This window comes from Rhinopithecus roxellana, chromosome 17, assembly GCF_007565055.1.
Source record: "Rhinopithecus roxellana isolate Shanxi Qingling chromosome 17, ASM756505v1, whole genome shotgun sequence".
Lineage (NCBI taxonomy): Eukaryota > Metazoa > Chordata > Mammalia > Primates > Cercopithecidae > Rhinopithecus > Rhinopithecus roxellana.
Window position 1 is genome coordinate 43,348,097 of NC_044565.1, and position 22,989 is coordinate 43,371,085.

Sequence of the window (22,989 nt, forward strand, 5' to 3'; positions counted from 1 at the left end):
TGCTTTTGGTGTTTTAGACATGAAGTCCTTGCCCAGGCCTATATCCTGAATCGTATTACCTAGGTTTTCTTCTAGGGTTGTTATGGTATTAGGTCTAACATTTAAGTCTCTAATCCATCTTGAATTAATTTTCGTATAAGGAGTAAGGAAAGGATCCAGTTTCAACTTTCTACTTATGGCTAGCCAATTTTCCCGGCACCATTTATTAAATAGGGAATCCTTTCCCCATTTCTTGTTTTTGTCAGGTTTGTCAAAGATCAGATGGCTGTAGATGTGTGGTATTATTTCTGAGGCCTCTGTTCTGTTCCATTGGTCTATATCTCTGTTTTGGTACCAGTACCATGCTGTTTTGGTTACTGTAGCCTTGTAGTATAGTTTGAAGTCAGGTAGTGTGATCCCTCCAGCTTTGTTCTTTTGACTTAGGACTGTCTTGGCAATGCGGGCTCTTTTTTGGTTCCATATGAACTTCAAAACCGTTTTTTCCAATTCTGTGAAGAAAGTCATTGGTAGCTTGATGGGGATGGCATTGGATCTGTAAATTACCTTGGGCAGTATGGCCATTTTCACAATATTGATTCTTCCTATCCATGAGCATGGTATGTTCTTCCATTTGTTTGTGTCCTCTTTGATTTCGCTGAGCAGTGGTTTGTAGTTCTCCTTGAAGAGGTCCTTTACATCCCTTGTACGTTGGATTCCTAGGTATTTTATTCTCTTTGAAGCAATTGTGAATGGAAGTTCATTCATGATTTGGCTAGAGCTCTGTCTGTCATTGGTGTATAAGAATGCTTGTGATTTTTGCACATTGATTTTGTATCCTGAGACTTTGCTGACGTTGCTTATCAGCTTAAGGAGATTTTGGGCTGAGATGATGGGGTTTTCTAAATATACAATCATGTCATCTGCAAGCAGGGACAATTTGACTTCCACTTTTCCTAACTGAATACCCTTGATTTCTTTCTCTTGCCTGATTGCCCTAGCCAGAACTTCCAAGACTATGTTGAATAGAAGTGGTGAGAGAGGGCATCGCTGTCTTGTGCCGGTTTTCAAAGGGAATGCTTCCAGTTTTTGCCCATTCAGTATGATATTGGCTGTGGGTTTGTCATAAATAGCTCTTATTATTTTGAGATACATTCCATCAATACCGAATTTATTGAGAGTTTTTAGCATGAAGGGCTGTTGAATTTTGTCAAAGGCCTTTTCCCCATCTATTGAGATAATCTTGTGGTTTTTGTCTTTGGTTCTGTTAATAATTTTTAAAAATATTTAAAAAGCTGTAATAAAATAACCTCAAAGGAAATGGGAAGAAGGATGGGGGGCGGTCAGGAATCATTAAGGAGGGTAGAGAAGAGAGCCTCTTCTCACCCCCTTTATCCCCGTACTTGGATTCCAACTTGGACAGTAGGGAGAACTACCCTGTATCTCTCTAGGTACATCCCAGTTGTAGGTGAGATCAGAGGTCAGGGTATGAAAGTACCTGTGTGTGAATGGGAAGATGGACAATGTGAGTTCTATTTTCATTTTTTTGTGTATGGTTTATTGTCATATGATCTTATATTTTGGCATCCCTAATACTTTTTGAAAACTAAAGGGTTTTTCTCTACTTTTCTTTATTTGCATAACTGATTCAATACAAAATTGAAATTTTCTATAACAAAAAATGTCAAAATCTTAAATCTTGTCTCTGCCCAATAAGGTAACTATTCTTTCTTTCAAAAGAAACTGGTGAAAGGAGATAAATGAGGAAACTGGGTTAATTTGCAGCCTTTCTAGTTAGTGCACCTTTTCTCATTGCCCCTGCTGGCTGTTCTTCAGCATTTGCCCTTGGCCATTCAGACGTCAGTGCTATGTAGTGCTATGTTGACTGTTGGATATTGCACATAAAATAGTTTAGAGGCCCCAGATGATACTATTTTCTTATATACAGGGTTTAGCTTTTCTCTTCCTGGGAAGATAGAGTGGGAACAGATTGGCAAAGGGCCCAAGTGGGTTCAGGGTGGGTTGTAGTTTTCATAGAGGTCAGGCTACCTCTGATTGCTGCCCTTCCTGTCCCAAGCTATAACTCTTCAGAGCTTCTAAACAAGAACCAGGTATATTCATTGGGATTTTCCCCTTGGTAGATCCTAAACTCTAACCTTTGTGTCTCCACAAGACCTCTCAATTAGAGTCTGGGGTTCATTTTTGACAAAGCTCTATCTACATTTTGTTTGCCTTGCTTTTAGGAGCGCCTTTCAAGAGTTCCCACAGAGATCCTGGGGTATTCACTGACATTTTGTGTCACTGGTAGGCCCTGAATTCCAATTAATTTCTCCTTGTATTATGAGATTTCTAAATAATCTTGTTTTTCATTGCCTTTCTGCTTGACTTTTTATCTTCTTATTCCCTACAGTTTAAGGATTTATCAGAAGTTTTGAGGGAATATTGGCAGAATGTTAGGCCAGGTTCTGGACCTACCTTTCCCCAGATTCTGGCCTTTCAAGTCTGTTATTTTTATCTCTCTATCCTCAAGAGATTGGCAGAAGTGCTGCTTTTTTTTTTGCCACTTAATAGCAGCTCTTTCTCTGGGCTCTTTGCCCAGATCCTTCTCTTGCCCTGTGCCAGAATTGATAAATATGTTGAGGAAGATGGCTTCAGAATGTTGGCTTACTTCACTTCTGTTCCCTCTTCTTTAGGACTTTGGCCCTTCAGGGCCTGGTCAGTTTAGCAATTCTTTGATGCTTTCAATTTTTTTCCCCCATTTTCCTTTTATCAGCCTACTTTAGTTGTTCACTGTAGTAGAAGTGTTGGTCTTTAGCAAGCTCTTCCATTTAGGCCAGAAATAGATGTTACATATAATTTTAAGAGTACTATATTATGACATTGAAGACTGGTTGATATTTATTAATGAGATCAGGCTTTATTTTTAAGACCTTAGTCTTGAGTAGGATTTGGGATGGTTGGAGGCTTTTAAATAAAATTAAGCTTAACAATGCTGAGGAGAGACAGGGAAGACAAGCAAAAAGTTGAGATGGACTAGCAGCAGTTCCCACTGAGGTTGTGATTAGTTTTGAGACATTGATGTCATGGACCTAGTCATTCCTTAGGTATAGATTGATGGAATAAAGAAATATTATTTTGACTTATTTTCAGATGCTTAATGTTAATATTTGGTTTTTAGAGCATAGTTGGAAATGTAGAAAGGGTTTGGCAAGGACAGAGGACAGTTTTATTTCTGTTGTATTGAGATAGTGAGTTTGAGACAGTCTACCTAGTGGATCTGACATTGTTGAGAGAAGTCCAATAACAAAAATCAGTTAAAGCATTAAGGATGTGATATGAGATTTTTTAATCACTCATTTTTTTACCCAGCTAATAATATTTATGGACTTCCTATAATATAAGGCAGAAAGGATACATAAGGCAAGACTTAAGATTCCTCATGGGCCAGGTGTGGTGGCTCACGCCTGTAATCCCAGTGCTTTGGGAGGCTGAGGTGGGGCAGATCACTTGAGCTCAGGCATTTGAGACCAACCTAGGCAACATGGTGAAACCCCATGTCTACAAAATACAGAAATGAATGAATGAATGAATGAATGAATGAATGAATGAATGAGCCAGGCGTGGTGGTATGCATCTGTAGTCCTAGCTACTTGGGAGGCTGAGGTGGCGGAGCCTGGGTGGGTCGAGGCTGCAGGGAGCTGAGATCACACCACTGCACGTCAGTCTAGGTGACAGTGCGACCCTATCAACAAGAACAACAACAAAGATTCCTCATGGAACTTGTGTCTAGTGGAAGAGTCAGAATTTAGGTAGATGATCATAGTACTGAATTATGACCACAATAAGAAGGGTAGAGTGTAATTATAGGATTCTTGAGAGTTATAAGAGAAATAGTGCAAGTATATAAAATATTTTATGGAGTGTTTTGTGAGCTAAATAGAAAGTATTGTCTTTTGCTTTGATTATACCCATTGTTCTAATGTAGGAGAAAAAGGAATAGATTTCTAACTTTGATAATAGATGAAAACCAAAAATGAGGATATGAATGTCTCTCTACCATATGTCATTTATCACAATATTATTGCCTCCTATTTTCACTAAGATTGTTACATACAGGGACTGTCGTTTATGAAGTTTCTGTTGTGTGCCACTGACTGTGCTAGGTGCTTCATGTATTCTTATTTAATTTCTCAGGACAAATTTTAAGATAAATATTTTTATTTCCAAATTTTTCTATAAAACAAGTGTATGTAGACAGGGCTGGGTACATAACACCACTCAGGCATTCTGTGTGAATGATGCTCCCTGGAGTTGTCCCATAGGGTGGCTCCGATATGGAGCCTTTAATGTAGCCTTTAATAAATTCTCCCCAACTAGTTGGAGATAGTCACACATTGAGGGTGAAACTAATAAAAAGTATCTTACCGTGAATAAAATGGACGATTTGCAAAATTAACACACCCTTGGAGAGTTTCAAAATCTGTTACTAAGGTGGATGAATGACTTTTTTTCCCTCCCTTCCCCCCACCCCCTTTTTTTTTTCTTTTTTTACAGATGAGGTTTTACTGTATTGCCCAGGCTAGTCTCACACTCCTGGGCTCAAATGATTCTCCTGTCTCAGCCTCCCAAAATGCTGGGATTAACAGATGTGAGCTGCTATGCCTGGCCTAGGATGGATAAATTACTTTTGATTTAGCTGCTGTTACTTAATCATTTGTTTTATACTGTTTAAAAATAAAGAATGTGTTAGCATAAGAGAAGTGGTGTGTATGGATTGTGAGAAGCCAAAGAAGATAATTCTGTTAGTGTTAATCCTTTACTGTCTGGTAGAGTGACAAAACCTATCAACTTTATTTTTATGACTTAATTCTTAAATTAGGTCTGGTACACAGATACACTGATACAATTGGGTTTCAGAACCTGCTTGTCTAAAGCTGAGACCTGAACTGTGCTGTCCACATACTAGAATTGCTACTGTTTAAGGCCCTGCCTGAGGAGCTGGCTAAATTCTTAATTTAAAATATCTTTTGAAATGACACACATTGACAGATTGATTTAAATGTATTTTCAGAATCTTAATGATTTCTAGACTCTGTCAATAAGTCTATATTTTCCTTACATTCTAAGTAATAATCTTGTAGATTTGTCAGTATAATCATACAATCTGATAAAGAAAAATCCTTGTTAGGTAATGCTGGCCTTGCTGTGTTTTTTAGTTACATGTTTGACATTTCTAATCAACTCTATAAGATTAGATGTTATAAAAATTCTAAGTTGGAAAAGAAAAAGAAATATTTAAAATAAGATCAAAGCTTCCCTTTCTTTCCTTAGAAAGAAATATGGAAATAATATTGAGAATGAGTGGCTGACCTTAAGTTTGATTGCTATTGTTATAATTTCTGTTCTTGTTTCAAGTTCTATAAAAACACAGTCAAAATAGCAACTTCCCCAAAGGTTAAGATGAAGATGGTATGACAGGTCTGGGTTATTTTGGGCATAACACTGACTCACAAAGGTAAGTGATACAAAATGATGTCTTGGTGGGTTTCTGTTAACTTCTGACCATGTTGTTTTACAGAATGGCCTATTAAAAAAATAAGAATTAAACTGTCCTTTGTATTTAACAAGATTTTCTGTTTGGTATTAAGAGTATCCTAGAGTTGAAAGTACCAAATACTTTTGCTTTAAGTAGCTTACCATGCCTCCCATTTTGCCTAGGACAGCCCTAATTTATTCTTTTTATCTTGGCCCCTGTCAGTCTCAAAAATGTCCCAGTTTGAGAGAAATGCATATCACTTTATGATATGGTTTGGTTCTGTGTTCGCCGTGTCCCCACCCAAATCTCATCTTGCATTGTACTCCCACAATTCCCATGTGTTGCAGGAGGGACCCAGCAGAAGATAATTTAATCATGGGGGCAATTTCCCCCATACTGTTCTCATGATAATAAATAAGTCTCAGGAGATCTGATGGTTTTATCAGGGGTTTCTGCTTTTGCATTTTCCTCATTCTCTCTTTGCCTGCTGCCATCCATGTAAGACAGGACTTGCTCCTCCTTGCCTTTCACCATGATTGTGAGGCTTCCCCAGCCATGTGGAACTGTTAAGTCCAATTAAACCTCTTTCTTTTGTAAATTGCCCAGTCTTGGGTACATCTTTGTCAGCAGCATGAAAACAGACTAATACAGTAAATCAGTACCAGTAGAGTGAGGCACTGCTGAGAAAGTACCTGAAAATGTGGAAGCGACTTTGGAACTGGGTAGCAGGCAGAGGTTGGAACAGTTTGGAAGGCTCAGAAGATAGGAAAATGTGGGAGAGTTTGAAACTTGCTAGAGACTTGTTGAATGACTTTGCCAAAAGTGCTGATAGTGATATGGACAGTAAGGTCCAGACTAAGGTGGTCTCAGATGGAGATGAGGAACTTACTGGGAACTGGAGCAAAGGTTACTCTTGTTATGTTTTAGCAAAGAGACTGGTGGCATTTTGCCCCTGCCCTAGGGATTTGTGGAACTTTGAACTTGAGAGAGATGATTTAGGGTATCTGGTGGAAGAAATTTCTAAGCAGTAAAACTTTCAAGAGGTGACTTGGGTGCTGTTAAAAGCATTTAGTTTTAAAAGGGAAACAGAGCATAAAAGTTTGAAAAATTTGCAGCCTGACAATGTGCTAGAAAAGAAAATCCTGTTTTCTGAGCAGAAATTCAAGCCAGTTGCAGAAATTTGCATAAGTAACAAGGAGCCAAGTGTTAATCCCCAAGACAATGGGGAAAATGTCTCCAGGGCATGCCAAAGGTCTTCACGGCAGCCTCCCCCCCCCACCCCCACATCACAGGCCCCGAGGCCTAGGAGGGAAAAGTGGGCCCAGGGTGTCAGAGCTGAGTGTAGCCTAGGGACTTGGTGCCCTGCATTCCAGCTGCTCTAGCTGTGGCTGAAAGAGGCCAATGTAGAGCTTGGGCCACGGCTGCAGATGGTGCAAACCCCAAGCCTTAGCAGCTTCCACGTGGTGTTGAGCCTGTGGTTGCACAGAAGTCCAGAATTGAGGTTTGGAAACCTCTGCCTAGGTTTCAGAAGCTGTATGGAAATGCCTGGATGCCAGGCAGAAGTTTGCTGCAGGGGTGGGGCCCTCATGGAGAACCTCTGTTAGGACGATGTGGAAGGGAAATGTGGCATTGGAACCCCCACACAGAGTCCCTACTGAGGCACTGCCTAGTGGAGCTGTGAGAAGAGGGCCACCATCTTCCAGACCCCAGAATGGTTTATCCGCTGACAGCTTGCACACTGTGCCTGGAAAAACTGCAGGCACTCAATGCCAGCCCATGAACTCAGCCAGGGCAGGGGTGCCATACCCTGCAAAATCACAGGGGTGGAGCTGCCCAAGGCTATGGGAACTCAACTCGTGCATCAGTATGACCTGGATGTGAGACATGGAGTCAAAGGAGATCATTTTGGAGCTTTAAGATTTGACTGCCCTGCTGGATTTTGGACTTGCATGGGGCCTGTAGCTCCTTTGTTTTGGCCAATTCCTCCCATTTGGAATGGCTGTATTTATCCAATGCCTATATCCCTGTTGTATCTAGGAAGTAACTAACTTGCTTTTGATTTTATAGACTCATTGGTGGAAGAGACTTACCTTGTCTTAGATAAGACTTTGGACTGTGGACTTTTGAGTTAATGATGAAATGAGTTAAGACTTTGGGGGGCTGTTTGGAAGGCATGATTGGTTTTGAAATGTGAGGACATTTGGGGAGGAGTCAGGGGTGGAATGATATGGTTTGGCTCTGTGTCCCCACCCAAGTCTTATCTTGAATTGTACTCCCACAGTTCTCATGTATTGTGGGAGGAACCCAGTGGGTGATAATTTAATCATGAGGGGTTCCCCCATACTGTTCTCTTGGTAATGAGTAAGTGTCACAAGATGTGATGGTTTTATTAGGGGTTTCTGCTTTTGCGTCTTCTTCATTCTGTCTTTGCTGCCATCCATGTAAGATGGGACTTGTTCCTCCTTGCATTACACCATGATTGTGAGCGTTCCCCAGCCACATGGAACTGTGAGTCCAATTAAGCCTCTTTCTTTTGTAAATTGCCAAGTCTTGGGTACGTCTTAGCAGCATGAAAACAGACTAATACACTTTGTAAGATACATTTATTTTAATAATCATATGTCCCTAGATAATTCAGAAGTTAAATGGTTCTAGTAGAAATGTGCTGATACTTTTGTCCTTTTTAGACAACATATATTATTTATCATTTAGAGTGAGTACCATTCAACTAGTTGTACTTTTCAAGTTTGTCTTGGGAAAGAGCTGAGTTTAATTAAATCTGATGTGCAAACTGGGAGATTGTCACCATATATAGTTAGGTTTTTGATTAAGCCCACTATCTTAGAAGCTGATTAATGGTGATATTTTGTATAATTGTTAATGCACTTTGAAGATTTATAACATATTGGGGAAATGGAGATTTCTTGTTCATACTAAATTCATTCCAATAATTATACCAGAGCTTTAATTCTGGCTTATCTGCTGTGTGATCTTGGGCAAACTTAATCTCTTTAAGTCACATTTTTTCATTTTTTAAAGGAAGCTAATAATACCTAATAATAAAGATTTCAAAGTGGCATGTTATGTGACTCATACAGTTCCTAGTGTAAAGTAGGTGTATCAGGTTGTTGAGATACTAGTTCAACTAACAGTGTCAGACTGTGTCTGAGTTTTATAGTACTTAATTAGTGTTATGACTTAATTACAAATTACAACCAATAATGATAATTTTGGTTGTGTAAAACATAAGAGCATAGACATTAAACTGAAAACCTTTATAAATAGGATGATTTTTCTTCATACATAAATCCGTGTCATTGAATAACTGCAAATTATCTAGTAGTAAAAAGAAATCATGTTTTTATAGGTTGGTAATATGTTTACAGTATTTAATTAAAACAGTTTGCATTCAGCTATTATTTAAAACTTACACATGATTCAATAAACGTGAACCAGTCTGACAACATCTTCTGCATTTTCATGTATACATAGAACATGGTATACTGACACATACATAGAAATATAAAACTTTCATATTATTAAAAAGTTTATTATGTGCTTGGCAAGCTAAAACTTACATGAAAAGGAGCAATGTGAGTTTGGAGAAATTTGAAGTATTTTGGGCTACAAATAATTTAGGAGTATTAGAGAAAATGAATGTTGGGATAAGCTTTGAAGGCATATACAGAGCCTTCGAAGGGAAGGAATGGTGAAGGCAAGGTTGTAGCAATAGAAATGTGCAATTTATTTTTTGACTTTGGAGTACATCAGTTGCTCACGTAAGGGGATTAACATATTAGGGCTAATCTGAGGGGTCTTGACTGCTAGGCTAATGGTTCTCTATGTGCAGGTGGTAGGGACTCATGGAATATTTTTGAGCAAGGGATTGATATGATTAAACAGGTATTTAGGAAGATTAATCTAGACACGGAAGGCAGAATGGATTGATGTACAGAGAGGAAGTAAAGGCACCCATTAGGAAGATTGTTTCTAGTAATCTAGATATGAAGTAGTTAATGCTTAAACTTGAGAGTGGCAATAAAAATGGAAACTTGGATGCTTTATTAAAACACGAAGGTCTTCGGTCTGTCTTTTGAAGCAGTCTGCCTGTTGATGTTAATACTACTTAAATGCATCTAGTTGGCTAAAGAAAATAAAAGCTAAATAACTTAAACTCTTGGTCAATATAAGTGTAGTATTTTAAGAGCTATAAAACACATTTCTTCTGCTTTGTTATACTTGATAACATTCTGCTATTAACAGGGACAACAACAAAACATCCCTGAAGCTTTATTATTAACAAATATTTTAAATGTTTCAAAAGCTATTTTATAAAGAAGTATAGCAAATGATAAATACAAAGTGGAGTGCCAAAAGTAAAATATTTTATTTCTTTAGATTTTATACTTCAGTTTTATGTTTTCTTTGTCAATTTTAGAATATGCTTAACTTAGTGATAATATCTAAACTCCTTTTAAATACAAATCTTAATTCTTATTTTGTGGGCTTTTTGCTAGCATTTTATTTAAAAGTTTGAGCTTTCCACTGGATAGTTTCCTAGATCATTATTTGAATGATTTATATTTTATTTAAATGAATAAAAGTTATTTATTCCCTGTTGTCTAAAGTGAGATGTCCAACTTAAAATAGACTTAAAAAACATTTAGTGACTTGGTCTCTCTCTTTTACCAAGGTCAGAGTGCAGTGATGCCATCCTAGCTCAGTGCAGCCTCAAACTTTTGGGATCAAGCAATCCTTCTGCCTCAGCCTCCTGAATAGCTGGAACTACAGGTGCATGCCACCATGACGAGTTAGTTTAAAAAAATTTTTTTGTAAAGATGAGGTCTTGCTGTGTCGCCCAGGCTGGTCTTGAACTCTTGGGCTCGAGTGATCCCTCAGCTTCCCAGAGTGCTGGGATTATAGGCATGAGTCACTGTGCCTGACATGAAATAGATTTTCTTAGACAAACTGATTTGATATCACTTGTAAGAGTTTATCACTTTTTTTTCCTTTAAGATCTCGTCCATACACCAAACACCAAGATACTTTTTTCTGTCATAAATTGATATAAATAGTCTCTATTAGTTATATCATATGCTAGGCTGCTATTAACAAAGAGAAATGTAAATCCTCAGTAGTTGAAACAAGGTAGAATTTTATTCATCTCTCATGTAACAATTCAGAGGTAGGCAGATGGTCAAGAGTGGGTTGGTGCCTTTGTTCCACAAGGACATTCAAGAATCCAGGTTTTCTTTTGTTTCTCAACCATCCGTTGTGACTGCATTGTTCAGTAGCCACGTGCATCATTGACATTTACATTTAAATTAACTTAAATAAAAAAACCCAGTAGCCACATTTTAAGTCTGTTATAGACACGTGACTGGTGGCTACCATTTTAAACAGTGCAGATATCTCATACCTCCATCATCACAGAGTGTTTTGTTGGTTAGTGCTTTATAGAGTGTTGTTCCTGTCCTCATGATCTTTGCTAGCTGCTATTGGCCTGTCCAAATTCTAGTCTACAGGAAAGGAGAATAAGAGGAGGGAAGAGAGGATAGCATAGTTCTGTTATAAATGATCCTCCAGAAGCACACATCACTTGTGCTTGTAGTCCACTGGCCAAAATGTAGTTATATGCCAACACCTCCCTGCAAGGGCAGCTAGGACAAGTCACTAGCTGGGTGAAGTGGATCCTGCTAAAACTTGGTTTTGTTGGGAGTTAGTTGGGGGCAGGGATTCTGTTACCAAACTGGAGAAGTTGAGTTAAATACTAGAGGGCAGTTGACAATCAAGGTCACATATACTCAAATCTATTAATAATCACAGCAAGGTTTCTTTCCATCCCCCAAACAAAGTGACCAAGAAGCACGCTGGGTAAAATGTACCTTAATTTTAAATGGCCATGCTGATATTAACCTGGAATTATAAATGTTTTTTACTGCTTTATTTAAATTACATCTTAAAGTTTAACAAAATCTACCTCATGGCCAATTTGGCTTACAGGCCATATTTTTGAGTGTGGCACTTTTTCTGTAATGTATTACCTCTCTGACTTACATTGTGGGATGATGATAATTTTATGTTATGTGATTACAAAGAAGTAAAGAGCTTTTATTTCTGTGTTATTTTATAGATGTTAAAAAATGATTTTAAACATTGTGAAGGTGAGCAACAATGTGAAGTACAGAAAGTAGTAGGTGGTGGTTTAGTTTTTTCTTCCACCCATCTTAAACGTGCACGCCTTCTCTCTCCCTCTGTATATATTCATCATGGTTATGAACTGTTTAAGGCTTGTAATGAAAAGCAGTCTCCCATTTCATTTTCTATCCCCAGTCTTATTCTTTGAGACAAATACTTTGAAATATTCATGTTTACAACTTCCATGTTTCAAAATAATCTGCCTACATGCAATATTTCTTTATTTTTTAGGAATTATGAACGGATTACTATAATGAAAAAGAATTTAGCTAATGTATTATTTCTCTTTTCTTTTATTTTTATTTTTCCATAGCTTTACTGTTTCTTAAACCTCTTTTACATCCATTCAATTAAAGATGGTGTCTCTTGACTTTCAAATTAGTAATTACAGATTTTATTGTTTCTAATTTTCCATTCTGGTATCTTTCCCATTTCTATTTCCCAATTTTTGTCAGTTCTTCATTTTAAATTGCAGTAGTCAAATATATTTACATTAGTCTCTATAACTATAATTAAGTCTTTTAGCTTTGTGTATTCCTGGATTCTAAAAATCGTAACTAGTAACAGTTTAATTTTTTACTACTACATAAATATTTTTAACTGAAAAGTTAGTGGCAGAGTAATTACAATTTTTTAACGCAGTTTTATTGTTGATAATTTGGTTTAAAATTTCTTCTTCCCCCTTTTATCATGCACTTAAAAATTCCTGTAATTTCTGCCAGTATGTCAGTCATACTGTCTATCCTGAACACTGCATTTTTGCAAGCTGTTTCTGCCTGGAGTCCTTGTTCTCTCCCTTCTTTTCTGTTTTGTCAGCCAGTGCTCTTTTAACTACTCTACATTTTCCTAAAAGTTGTTGAAAATTTGCTTTAATTAATACTGTTTCTTCTTCTTCTTTTTTTTTTTTTGTAACTGTAGGTTTATACCTTTGAAACATTAATTTTTTTAAATGATTATTTTTTAGGAAGTAGAGAATATAAATGCAAGTGCTTAACATCTTGAATCTGAAGTGTGGAAGTTTTAAGAGTCTGGTATTGATATATCTGAACTTTAGAGACATATGGTAAAACATGTGATAAAGACTCATGCTAATTTTTTTTGGAGGTGAAGCGTTTACAGATACAGCTGAAAGAAAATATACTCATTGTTATTTTTATGTGTATAAAACACTTTCTAGAATAGCTTTGTTTTCTAAGACCCTAGAGTTTTTACAGATTGGGATAAAATTTCCATTCTGTTATTGAAGATAGATATCTTCAGAGTTAGATATATTTTCATTACAGTGTTTCACAACTTCATTGTACATTTCTTGAAATTAGCCCATTTTATCATCATATAGTACCTGGTCAGTATCTAAATGGCATATAGTGATATTAAAAAATATATTTCCTAAGATAGGAGGCTTATATTCTGAACGCCTATGGGTCTTAGTGTCAGCCTGGGTGGTAAGTTTTGCAATGCTCTTAGACTGCTTTTTATCTTTTTTTTTTTTTTTTTTGAGATAGAGCTTCACTCTTGTTGCCCAGGCTGGAGTACAATGGCGCGATCTGGACTCACCACAACCTCCGTCTCCTGGGTTCAAGCGATTCTCTTTCCTCAGCCTCCCTAGTAGCTAGGATTATAGGTCTGTGCCACCACGGCTGGCTAGTTTTGTATTTTTAGTAGAGACGGGGTTTCTCTTTGTTGGTCAGGCTGGTCTCGATCTCCCGATCTCAGGTGATCTGCCTGCCTCGGCCTCCCAAAGTGCTGGGATTATAGGCATGAGCCACTGTGCCCGGTCGACTACTTTTTATCTCTACAAGAAAATAGTATTGTAAAAATGTCAAAAATATCCACATGCCCAGTTCAGTAGTAAATATACTGCTAAATTTGAACCTTTTTGGCAGTAGTTTATGCTACTCAAGGGACGGTATTTTTACGGAATGATGTATTTCAAAGGGTATTGGTTTTCATTGTAGAAAATTCATGCATTTAGAGTAACTTAAAGCCAAAACAGTTGTGCTTGTGCTGTATGTTCAGAATATTAGTCATCTTGAATACATGCATAGGTTAAGTGTCAGAAGCTATATATTGTGCAAAAAGAAAATTTATTGTTAGGAGACCAGGCTGTACCTGTGCTTATACAGCATTTTCCTTAGAGGATCAATTTGAGTATATGAACAAATATCAGCTAGATTTTTGTACGGTAACATTATTGATAATATAGGAGAAATTCATTGAGGAGAAAAACAAAGGAAGCATAAAAGTCTCATACTGTATGAAACTACAGAAATGGATCAAAGAGTTTGACAGGAAGTTTAATGTGTACATAAGTAGAGGCTGACAGGAACATGCTGTGTGTGCCAAAGGTTCCAGTGATGGAAAACTGAAACATAGTGCTCACTGACCACAGCATGAGCCTTGACACACATTGTAAATAATCCAGAGATATATGACTGCATTAAGTGCTAGGCTGGTGTATGAACGGCAGTAAATCTATAGCAGCAGAAAGGGTTGGCATGCAGAAATTCTTCTGATTAATTTTTATAATGGATTAATAGGAATATAGCAAATATTTTCATTTCAGATTCTGCCTTCTCCAGTTCCCCTCTCCAGCTCTCCCCGTTGTGATCATTTTTTATTCTTCTCTGCTCACCAGACTTGTGTATGTGGATACCTGCTTCAGTACCATCAAGTTAAAAGCAGAAGATGCTTCTGGTAGAGAGCATTTAATAACTCTCAAGTTGAAGGCAAAGGTATGCGCCTCGTTAAACTGTTATTGTGATCAGGAAATACTTTGTGAAATGAACTCTGTGAATGCTCTCAATGTAAAGAAGTGCTAGTTGCATCTAAAAATACATATGTCATGCTTTAAAAAATTGATTTTGGAAAGCCTCAAAGAATTTATTCACCACGTTTCCAAAAGCCTAGACAGTTTCATGTCATATTTTAGTCCAAATTTGATCAAAATATAGACTTTATGACAAATATTACAAATACAATTTTATAGACTCAGAGTACCATGATGTTAATTTTGTAACATCCTGTGTAGAAGACAGTGGACACTTCCACTATCCCAAGTTGTACTGAGAAAATCTTTTGCATTCAACTGTTAGTATAAATTTCTTTTGTAGTTCTTATTCTTACCTATGATTCCCACTCCCTAACACAGACAACATATATGCATACCTTTTTATAGTTTGTTTGCTTTGGCTGGGGTTTTTTGACTTAAGTATTTTAAGAATTTGCAGAGGTTATGCCTCTGTTTATAGATCCCTTATAGGATAGTGATACATAATCACATATTTTATTGGCACAAAACGTGGTTGTTTCATCTTTATTTTTTAGTTCTAAATTGTGAATTTGGACAAATAAGTAAAATAAACAAGTTCAGCATATTGATCATTTACTTAGTAATCACTGGGGAAACATGAGAATTTGAAGAAAACCAGGACGTCCAACTTTTTTTTTTATTGTTCCTAGGAGTCATCAATCAACTCTTTCAGAAGATTGTAGTGATGAAAAGATCAATTGTGTTTGTCCTTTTTAAAAATGTGTCTGGCATTTAAGCTTTCCACAAGAGAAAATTAATATATAAAGCTGTACTGGATGACACAGAAAAGTTGATATCTTATAATGATTCTATAACAGACAGGTTGAGAAATAACTAATTATCTCTTTCACACACAGAATGTGTAGATCTAATTTTAAGATCCATATGTGATTTGGAAAAAATTAGTGGGATGGAAATCTCGTTATTTGTAAAATAAGTTAGATAATTATTTTTATTAAATTGAAAAGATTTTTATTTTCTTTTTTAGTTTGTAAAGGTGTGCTTTTTTTTTTTTTTTAAGAGAAATTTGCCTTTATCCTTCCGAAGGGTCACATGTTGCCAGTGGCAAGGGTTCTGTCATTTCCTTCAAAGCTCTATTTGTTTATATTTTGTACCTTAATAAAATTAGCCATTTTTCTATGAAGACCAAAACTAAAGATTTTAAATACATCCTGTCCTCATTTTTGCAAGCTCTTCTACTTCCTAAGAAGATGATGCTGTAAATTTATGCTGCCTTTAACTATACCTACAAGATTATTAATCCAAGTTGATGACATTTAGTTCATTTATTGGTAGTATTCAGAGTGAAGATGTGACAATTTAATGTGGTCCATTTTGTTTGCTTTTTTCTATACTTTTTCAAGGTATATAAGATGATGCTTTTAGTATTTCTCTGGAGAATATTTTCCAGGGTCAGTTTTGCAACATCTGTAGTTATGAAGCACTTTTATGGATACTCTCGCAAAAGAGAAGAGAAAGCTTTATTTAAGCTGGGAAAGAATTTGGCAAAAAAAAAAAAAAAACATGTTTTGGAAAAACAAAAAAAAGCATGTAACTGAATCTTATGTTGGTATGATTTATTTGAATTTTATTTCTCAATGTAGTTTAGCTTTTATATGTACACCACAGTTGTCTTTGAGATGTGACAATTTCTTTTTTTTTTTTTTTTTAGGAAAAAAATGTTAGTTCTAGATTGTGAATTTGGACAAATAAGTAGAATAAACAAGTTCAGCATATTAATCATTTACCTAGTAATCACTGGGGAAATTTGAAGAAAACCAGGATGTCTTTTTTTTCTTTAGGAAAAAGGTATAGGTATATGTAAAACCACCACCAACTAATTGTCAAAACTTTTACTTTCAAAAGTAATATACAACAACAAAAGCTCCACATATAGGAATATTAACTGAAAAATATTTTAGGAAAATAAAATTTTAGGAAAAAAGAAAAAAAGAAATTGGGCCTGGGATTGTTAGTCAACTGCGTTAATAGCTGAAACATTAACTGTCTGTTAAGAGTATATGATGCAAAATCTTAATCCAAACTAAGTTTTAAGTGGAATGCTGAATTTTTTATTAATAACATACCTCAAAGCAGACTTTTTTTCATAAATACACAAACCTTTATTTCTATTACTTGATTTTTTTAATATACAGTAAATAAATGCATTTGTTTTATTTATTCTGGAATACATACTCTCCCAATTCTACCACTTCCCCTCACCATCTCCAAGAAACTCACAAAGAAAACAAATACACATTTTGACTAGATGTCCTTTATTAAAAATATATATGTAAATAAAAAATAAGTAGAAGTAAACCAGATAAATTTTGTGGTTTTTATAGGTATTTTTTTATGCAATACTTACAGTGCATTCTGTACTGAATTACCTTTGCTTTACAAAAGAAGTAGCCCAGGGCTTCCTCAGCTTTGGTCAAGATCACTACTACTTGAAAAACAAATTACAAATATGTGTCAGAGGGTGAACATTCCATCTCTGCTATAATTTGTATATATTCACTTGGGGGTCAGCCTTACTGCTTAGGTAATCCAATCATAGAACAGACTTGGTTACAGTTTGTCTTAGAATATATTAATACTATAGAGTCTGAAAAATATTGTGTGTGATAAAAATATATTCTTAATATGTAATCATTTTTTTTTTAGTTATTGATTTGATTTTCTGCAAATGAGATTTAGAGAACTATGTTTTACTTGAAAATAATTAAATACTATATGTATTTTTCAGTAAATATTCTTGTATATGGAGCTTTTGTTGTTGTAAATTACTTTTGGAAGTAAAAGTTTTGACAGTTAGTTGCCAGTGGTTTTATATATACCTATACAACTTACTATTGAAAAGTATCTTAATTTTGATCAAGTTACTTTGTTATATTGTAGTCCATCTACATTGTAGTTAATATAATTCAGAAGCTATTCTGAAAATGAATATCTAGTATGCTAGTTTATATTTTAATATTTATGATAAATCATCCAGACTTATATAAATGTTCTTTTTAAGTTCTGTACTATTATGTGAAGTTTGTTATATAAACAAAATTGATTTTGCACATGAATGTAATTAACACATATAACAAGTATTCATTTAACTCAGATATGAAGTAAAGCCACTAGCATGAAGATCAGTCTAATTTAATAGGTACATATTGTATTACAAATATAAAAATATATTTGAAAGATGTCATTATCTCAGAAACTACATACTGCACTCATTTATAGATGTAGAATCATATATTTACTATAACTTGCTTTTTTGTTTAACTATTTGTGGATCTCTTTCCATGTCAGTACACTGATACCATTTACTATTCTGAATCCTACTTGAAGGTAGTATCTTACTCTTTTAGCATAATGAGCTGTGTATGTACTTAATGGGGCCACAAATACTTTACTTTGTGTATCTACTCCAAATATAGTAAACATTTCATTAATTCTCTATCTAGATTGATGAATCATTTAAGTTAGAGAGTTGATATTGTTCATTGTCAGCATCACCAAGATAAATAGCAGCAACTCAAAATGAACTGAATTTTCCATTTTTGACCCATAGAGGTTTCAAGTGCACATTATTATTTTTAAAGAATTCTGACATTTTAGAGGGAAAAGAGATTTTGTACACTTTCAGTTGAGTTTTGTCATTTTTACATGTGAAACAGCCAGAGAAATTAAATGACTTGTTCGAGATCGTACAAGTTAATTAACAGAGGTGGAACCAAAGAAAGCTGAGGTCTTTGTCTACATTTACTTTGAGATAATCACGATTTTTAAATATGGTGTACAAATTGTTTCTCCAGTGATTACAGCAGTGATAGTCTGAAGTATATCATCTGATGTTTTTGAAACTTCCTCTTTTAATTTCAGCATCATCTTTTTTTCTTTCTTTTTTTTTCCCGCAGAAGTAGATCACTGGAATATTTTTATATGATTTCTTATATATTTGCCTTTGTGTTTAGTTCTGCATAGCCAGATACCATTAGTCAGAGTGTATATTGATAGTAAGTCTTTTTAGCTAACTGATCATTGTAGCTAAATGTTTGAAAGTGTTGATTTCAGGTGTTTGTTAAATACTATAGTGATTTTTTTGTTCCCTTTTGCTTACCCAGCAGAGTACTGAAAAATAAGAGGCTGAAACAAGTGAAAGCCTAAAACTTGTTTTAAATATTTTGTCAAATGAAAGTTTTCCTAAAATTAATTTTCTTTCAGTGCATTTTAGCTTTTTAATGGAAAGAAATGGGTATTTTTAATTACATGTGACTTTGAATAATTGGAATTGGATTATAGAGAAATCATTAAGTATGATTAATAAGGAAACTGATTTTAAGAAATTTTATCTTTTGCCTTTGTTAACTTAAAAATTTGGTTTGTCCTCATGACTGCCACTTTTGTATGACTAGTTGAAGAAATAATTTTGTATTTACCAATCTTTCAAAGGTTTTTCTTGCTAGAAAGTATGTTTTATTTTTTCTTAATAAGCCAGAAGATATTTTATCTTCTTGCTAAAATTAATATCTTTAATGTAGGAAACAGTTTTTTACATTGACAGCTTTATGTATTCATTTTTGTGTATTTCTTAATTCCTTTAACTGATACTGCCTATTTATATAGTGACTGATGCTATTTGAAATTAAATTTAGGACTAGAAGAAAATTAAATATCAACTAATTTAACCTCTTATTTTAAAGATAAACAGAGATCCAGTTTAGTTCATTCCTCAAATCATAACTTCAGCGGCTGATCCAACACTGACTTAATTCATTACCTTTTACTCAACACTGATTGCTTTGGCAATTCCAAATCACCAAAGTTGCACCTCCATAGGTTGACTATAAATAAGCTCTTAATATCACTATGAAAGTGGAGCAAAAATAATTATATGTAATACATTTGCAGTTACAATAATATGTTTTCACCTAATATACCTAGTTTTTCTTTTCCCTTTCCCTTCCCTTTCTCCTTCTCCTTCCTTCTTTTCCTTTCCTTTTCCTTTTCCTTTTCTTGATCTCCTGACCTTATTATCCACTCGCCTTGGCCTCCCAAAGTGCTGGGATTACAGACGTGAGCCACCGCGCCCAGCCCCTGATATATCTAGTTTTTCTAAAATACTTCATGTGATATTAACACACAGAAGCAAAAATGGTCTAATTTTATGCTTTTTAAATAGTATCCTGCAGAATCACCAGATTGTTTTGTGGATTTTCCTGTTCCATTTTCTGCTTCCCGGACACCTCAGGTAAATTCTCCTCAGGTAAATTCTTAAATTTGTTTTAAGTAATTAAAAAGTACAGTTGTCCCAGAGTATCCATGGGGGATTGTTTCTTGGACCCTGTGTAAATACCAAAATCCGTGGATACCCAAGTCTCTTATATGAAATGAGACTTTGTTTATAGCCTGTGCACAATCTTCTGTATACTTTAAGTTATCTCTAGATTATAATACCTAATACAATGCATATGCCATGTAAGTAGTTATTATACTGTATTTTTAAATAGTTTTATTGTTATTTATTTATTTTTGAATATTTTCTATCTGCAGTTGGTTGAATCTGCAGATGTGGAATCTGTGGGTAGGGCCAACTGTAACTCTTTTTACTCAGGTAGTCTTCATAGGTTATGAAGTAATCTTTTTTTTTTTGTCAGTTTTCCTTACACATTTATTTATAAACACACCTTCTATAATGCTTCTTTTTATCCTTACAATTAATGTCCATTTTCTTTCTCCCTCTCTACACGCGCACACACACACCCACTCACACCCACACCCACGCATAAATACACACACACACACACACACACACCATCCAGCCTGTAGATATTTATGCTTCATTTTCAGTAAACATGCAGAAGCACTTTTGACAGACATTTTCCTTTAAATTTAAATTCTAAAGAACTCTGTAGAAAGCAGTGAATGGTAACTGAAAAGTTGAGTGAAATTTTTCATATTGCTAAAACTTTTAACGTTGATTACATATCAGAGAATCCTTTTCAGAGGAGAATGAATTATGACTGAAAACATAAACCTTGCCATTCGACTCAATTTTTATTGTTTTAAAGTATTTGTCCTTAGTTCATCTTTGAACTCGGATTATATTCTCTTATTTTGTGCTTTAGAACATTCAATATTTTGTGTAAAGAATACAGAAGATTCTGCTGCTTCTGTCAGTTGAATTTCACACTGCATTGATGATATTAGCAAGGTAATATTTTATAGAAGTGCGTTGTAAACTATAACATGTAGATATAAGGAGGTATGATTATCAGTAGTACTATCACCATTTCATGTGTGTGATTTTTAAGGATGTGGCACAGTGTGATTAGTTAGGACATAGTTCTTCTTTCACCAAGTAAATTGTGGTAGTTGATAGCAAAATGGAGAGAACATTTTTATTCTTAGGCAAAGAGAAAAAACATTTCTAGTGACATTTTACAAATATTCTGTAAATAGAGGCTACTCATTTTGGCTATAAAATTTTGGTTAGATTTAAGTAGAAAATTATGCTTGTATTTTAAAATATAAATACATGAGTAAAGTAAATATATAAGAAATTAGTAAAAAATAAAAAGCCTAACAGTATTTAAATAGTCTTGTCAAGGCCAAAATGCCATTTTAATTATATATTGTATTTATCCAAAAATTATTTTTCTCATATTCTTTTTTTGTTTTTTTTTGAAGTCCCAATCTCCCCACAATGGAAGTTGAGAAAATGTAGCAAAATAGAGAAGAGAGAGCCTGTAATTTGCTTTTGGTGTTTTGATGTATGCAATAAGTAAGATACTATGTTGATTTTTTTTCTATTAAAGAATTGGAATTATGCATACATTTTATAGTGTTCTTTTTTTATTTTAAAAAAATTTTCATTAAACCCATGTCTCTTTTTTTAAAATATACATTTTCTGTTGGCTCTGGAATTTTAATCTTGATGTTTTAAGTGAGATCATGAGAAAATATAGCTAGGTTGTGTTACTCTTTCCAGGTGTTATTTCTAAATTATACTTTAATATTTATCACAATTCCAAGGTTGAAAAATACACCATTTATGAGTTTCTTTGTATTTTAGATGTACATAATTCGAGAAGTTTCCCCAGGCATTTGTCTGTGGAAAAGTTTGCAATGCCAGAAAAAGATTGCTTAGTACTTACTTTATTTTGCTATTTAACAAAATTAGTTGGTGGCTCTCTACTAGACTGGAAAATCTTTGAAGGCAGTTTCTTTTAAATATTATATCCACATGCTCAGTGCCTTATTCATATAAACATGGAATAAATATTATATTAGTAATATTAATTCACATTTAAGTTTCAGGTTTAATTGGGTTATACAAGTTTTCTGTTTTGTAGTAACTCTAAGAAAATGTAGAATTAGTAGTAATGAGTACTATAAAATCTTTATTTGTGGAATATACTGAAATTCTTAGCAAAGTACAGATAAATTAAGCAATCTTTTATCACAACTCAGATTTGACAAATGTTAATATTTTGTCACATTGGTTCAGATATATCTATATTTCTCTTTCTCTTAAAAATAAAATGTTTTAAGAATAGCTAAGACCCGACTCCCTTTTCTGTCCCGCCTTCCCGTCTTTCTTTTCTTTGCTTCTCTCCCTTTAAATAGTAACTGTTTACCCAAAATTGGGTAAAAAAAAAAAATAAACAAAAAAACCCAGAAAAATAAAGATCTTCCAAGTTTAAAGTTTTGATACTAATTCTTTGTTAGTTATATGGGATATAAATATCTCTGTGGCATGTCTTTTAACTTTGTATATATTTTGTCATACAGAGTTTAACTTTCAGTCTGGTCACATCCTTCTCTTGTGGTTTCTGTTGTGTTTCAAGTAAGAAAATCTTTCATATATTTTTCTGAAAAGATTCTGCTATAGTTCAGAAAGTTATTTTTAGTATTTAAGTATGAGATAGCGCCTATTTTCTATATGCTTATACAATTTGAGTGTGTCTTATTCATTTGTGTGGGTTAGGGGCTGATTTCACAGTTTTTTTTTTTACACATGCCATTAATATTTAGAAAGTTTAAAAAATATATCATTTACGTATAAGATTCTGGCTGTACATCATAAGGACTTTGGATGGTACCAGCAGTGTGAACTCTGAGTCTTTTAGACATGGTAAGAGTGTTGATAGTTTATGTTTTGAAAATAAGAAGAAATGTGAGACTTCTTTGTTATGTGTGATCCTTTTTAATTGGCTGGCTCAAACAGTTCTGCTTGTGGGAGTTTTTTTTTTTTTTTTAATTTTTAAACAGTTGTCTCTCTTAAGCAATATAAATGTTACTGTTGTAGTTTAGTAGCAGAGTTAGATTTAAGAGATGGTAAATAGATTTCAGATAATTGATTTTTTAAAAATCCCATTCTGCTTTTATGTATTTCCTCTTTGAATTCAGTGTTTCTGAACTTTAAACTTGGAAGATCTTTATTTTTCTGTTTTTTTTTTTTTTT

The 22,989-nt window shown here is 34.5% G+C and overlaps 1 protein-coding gene across 8 annotated transcripts in view; it reads left to right on the forward strand.

Moving 5' to 3' along the window:
* FANCL (FA complementation group L) overlaps positions 1-22,989 on the forward strand; it is a 78,490-nt gene that overhangs the window by 25,947 nt on the left and 29,554 nt on the right. For 5 of the 8 annotated variants that reach the window (XM_030920943.1, XM_010377669.2, XM_030920947.1 and 2 more), the window contains 2 exons: positions 14,349-14,445; positions 19,705-19,788. In XM_030920943.1, coding sequence (XP_030776803.1) covers positions 14,349-14,445; positions 19,705-19,788 — 181 coding nt within the window. The remainder of the gene's footprint in view (positions 1-14,348; positions 14,446-19,704; positions 19,789-22,989) is intronic. The other 3 variants (XM_030920944.1, XM_010377677.2, XM_030920946.1) reach the window with 2 other exon arrangements.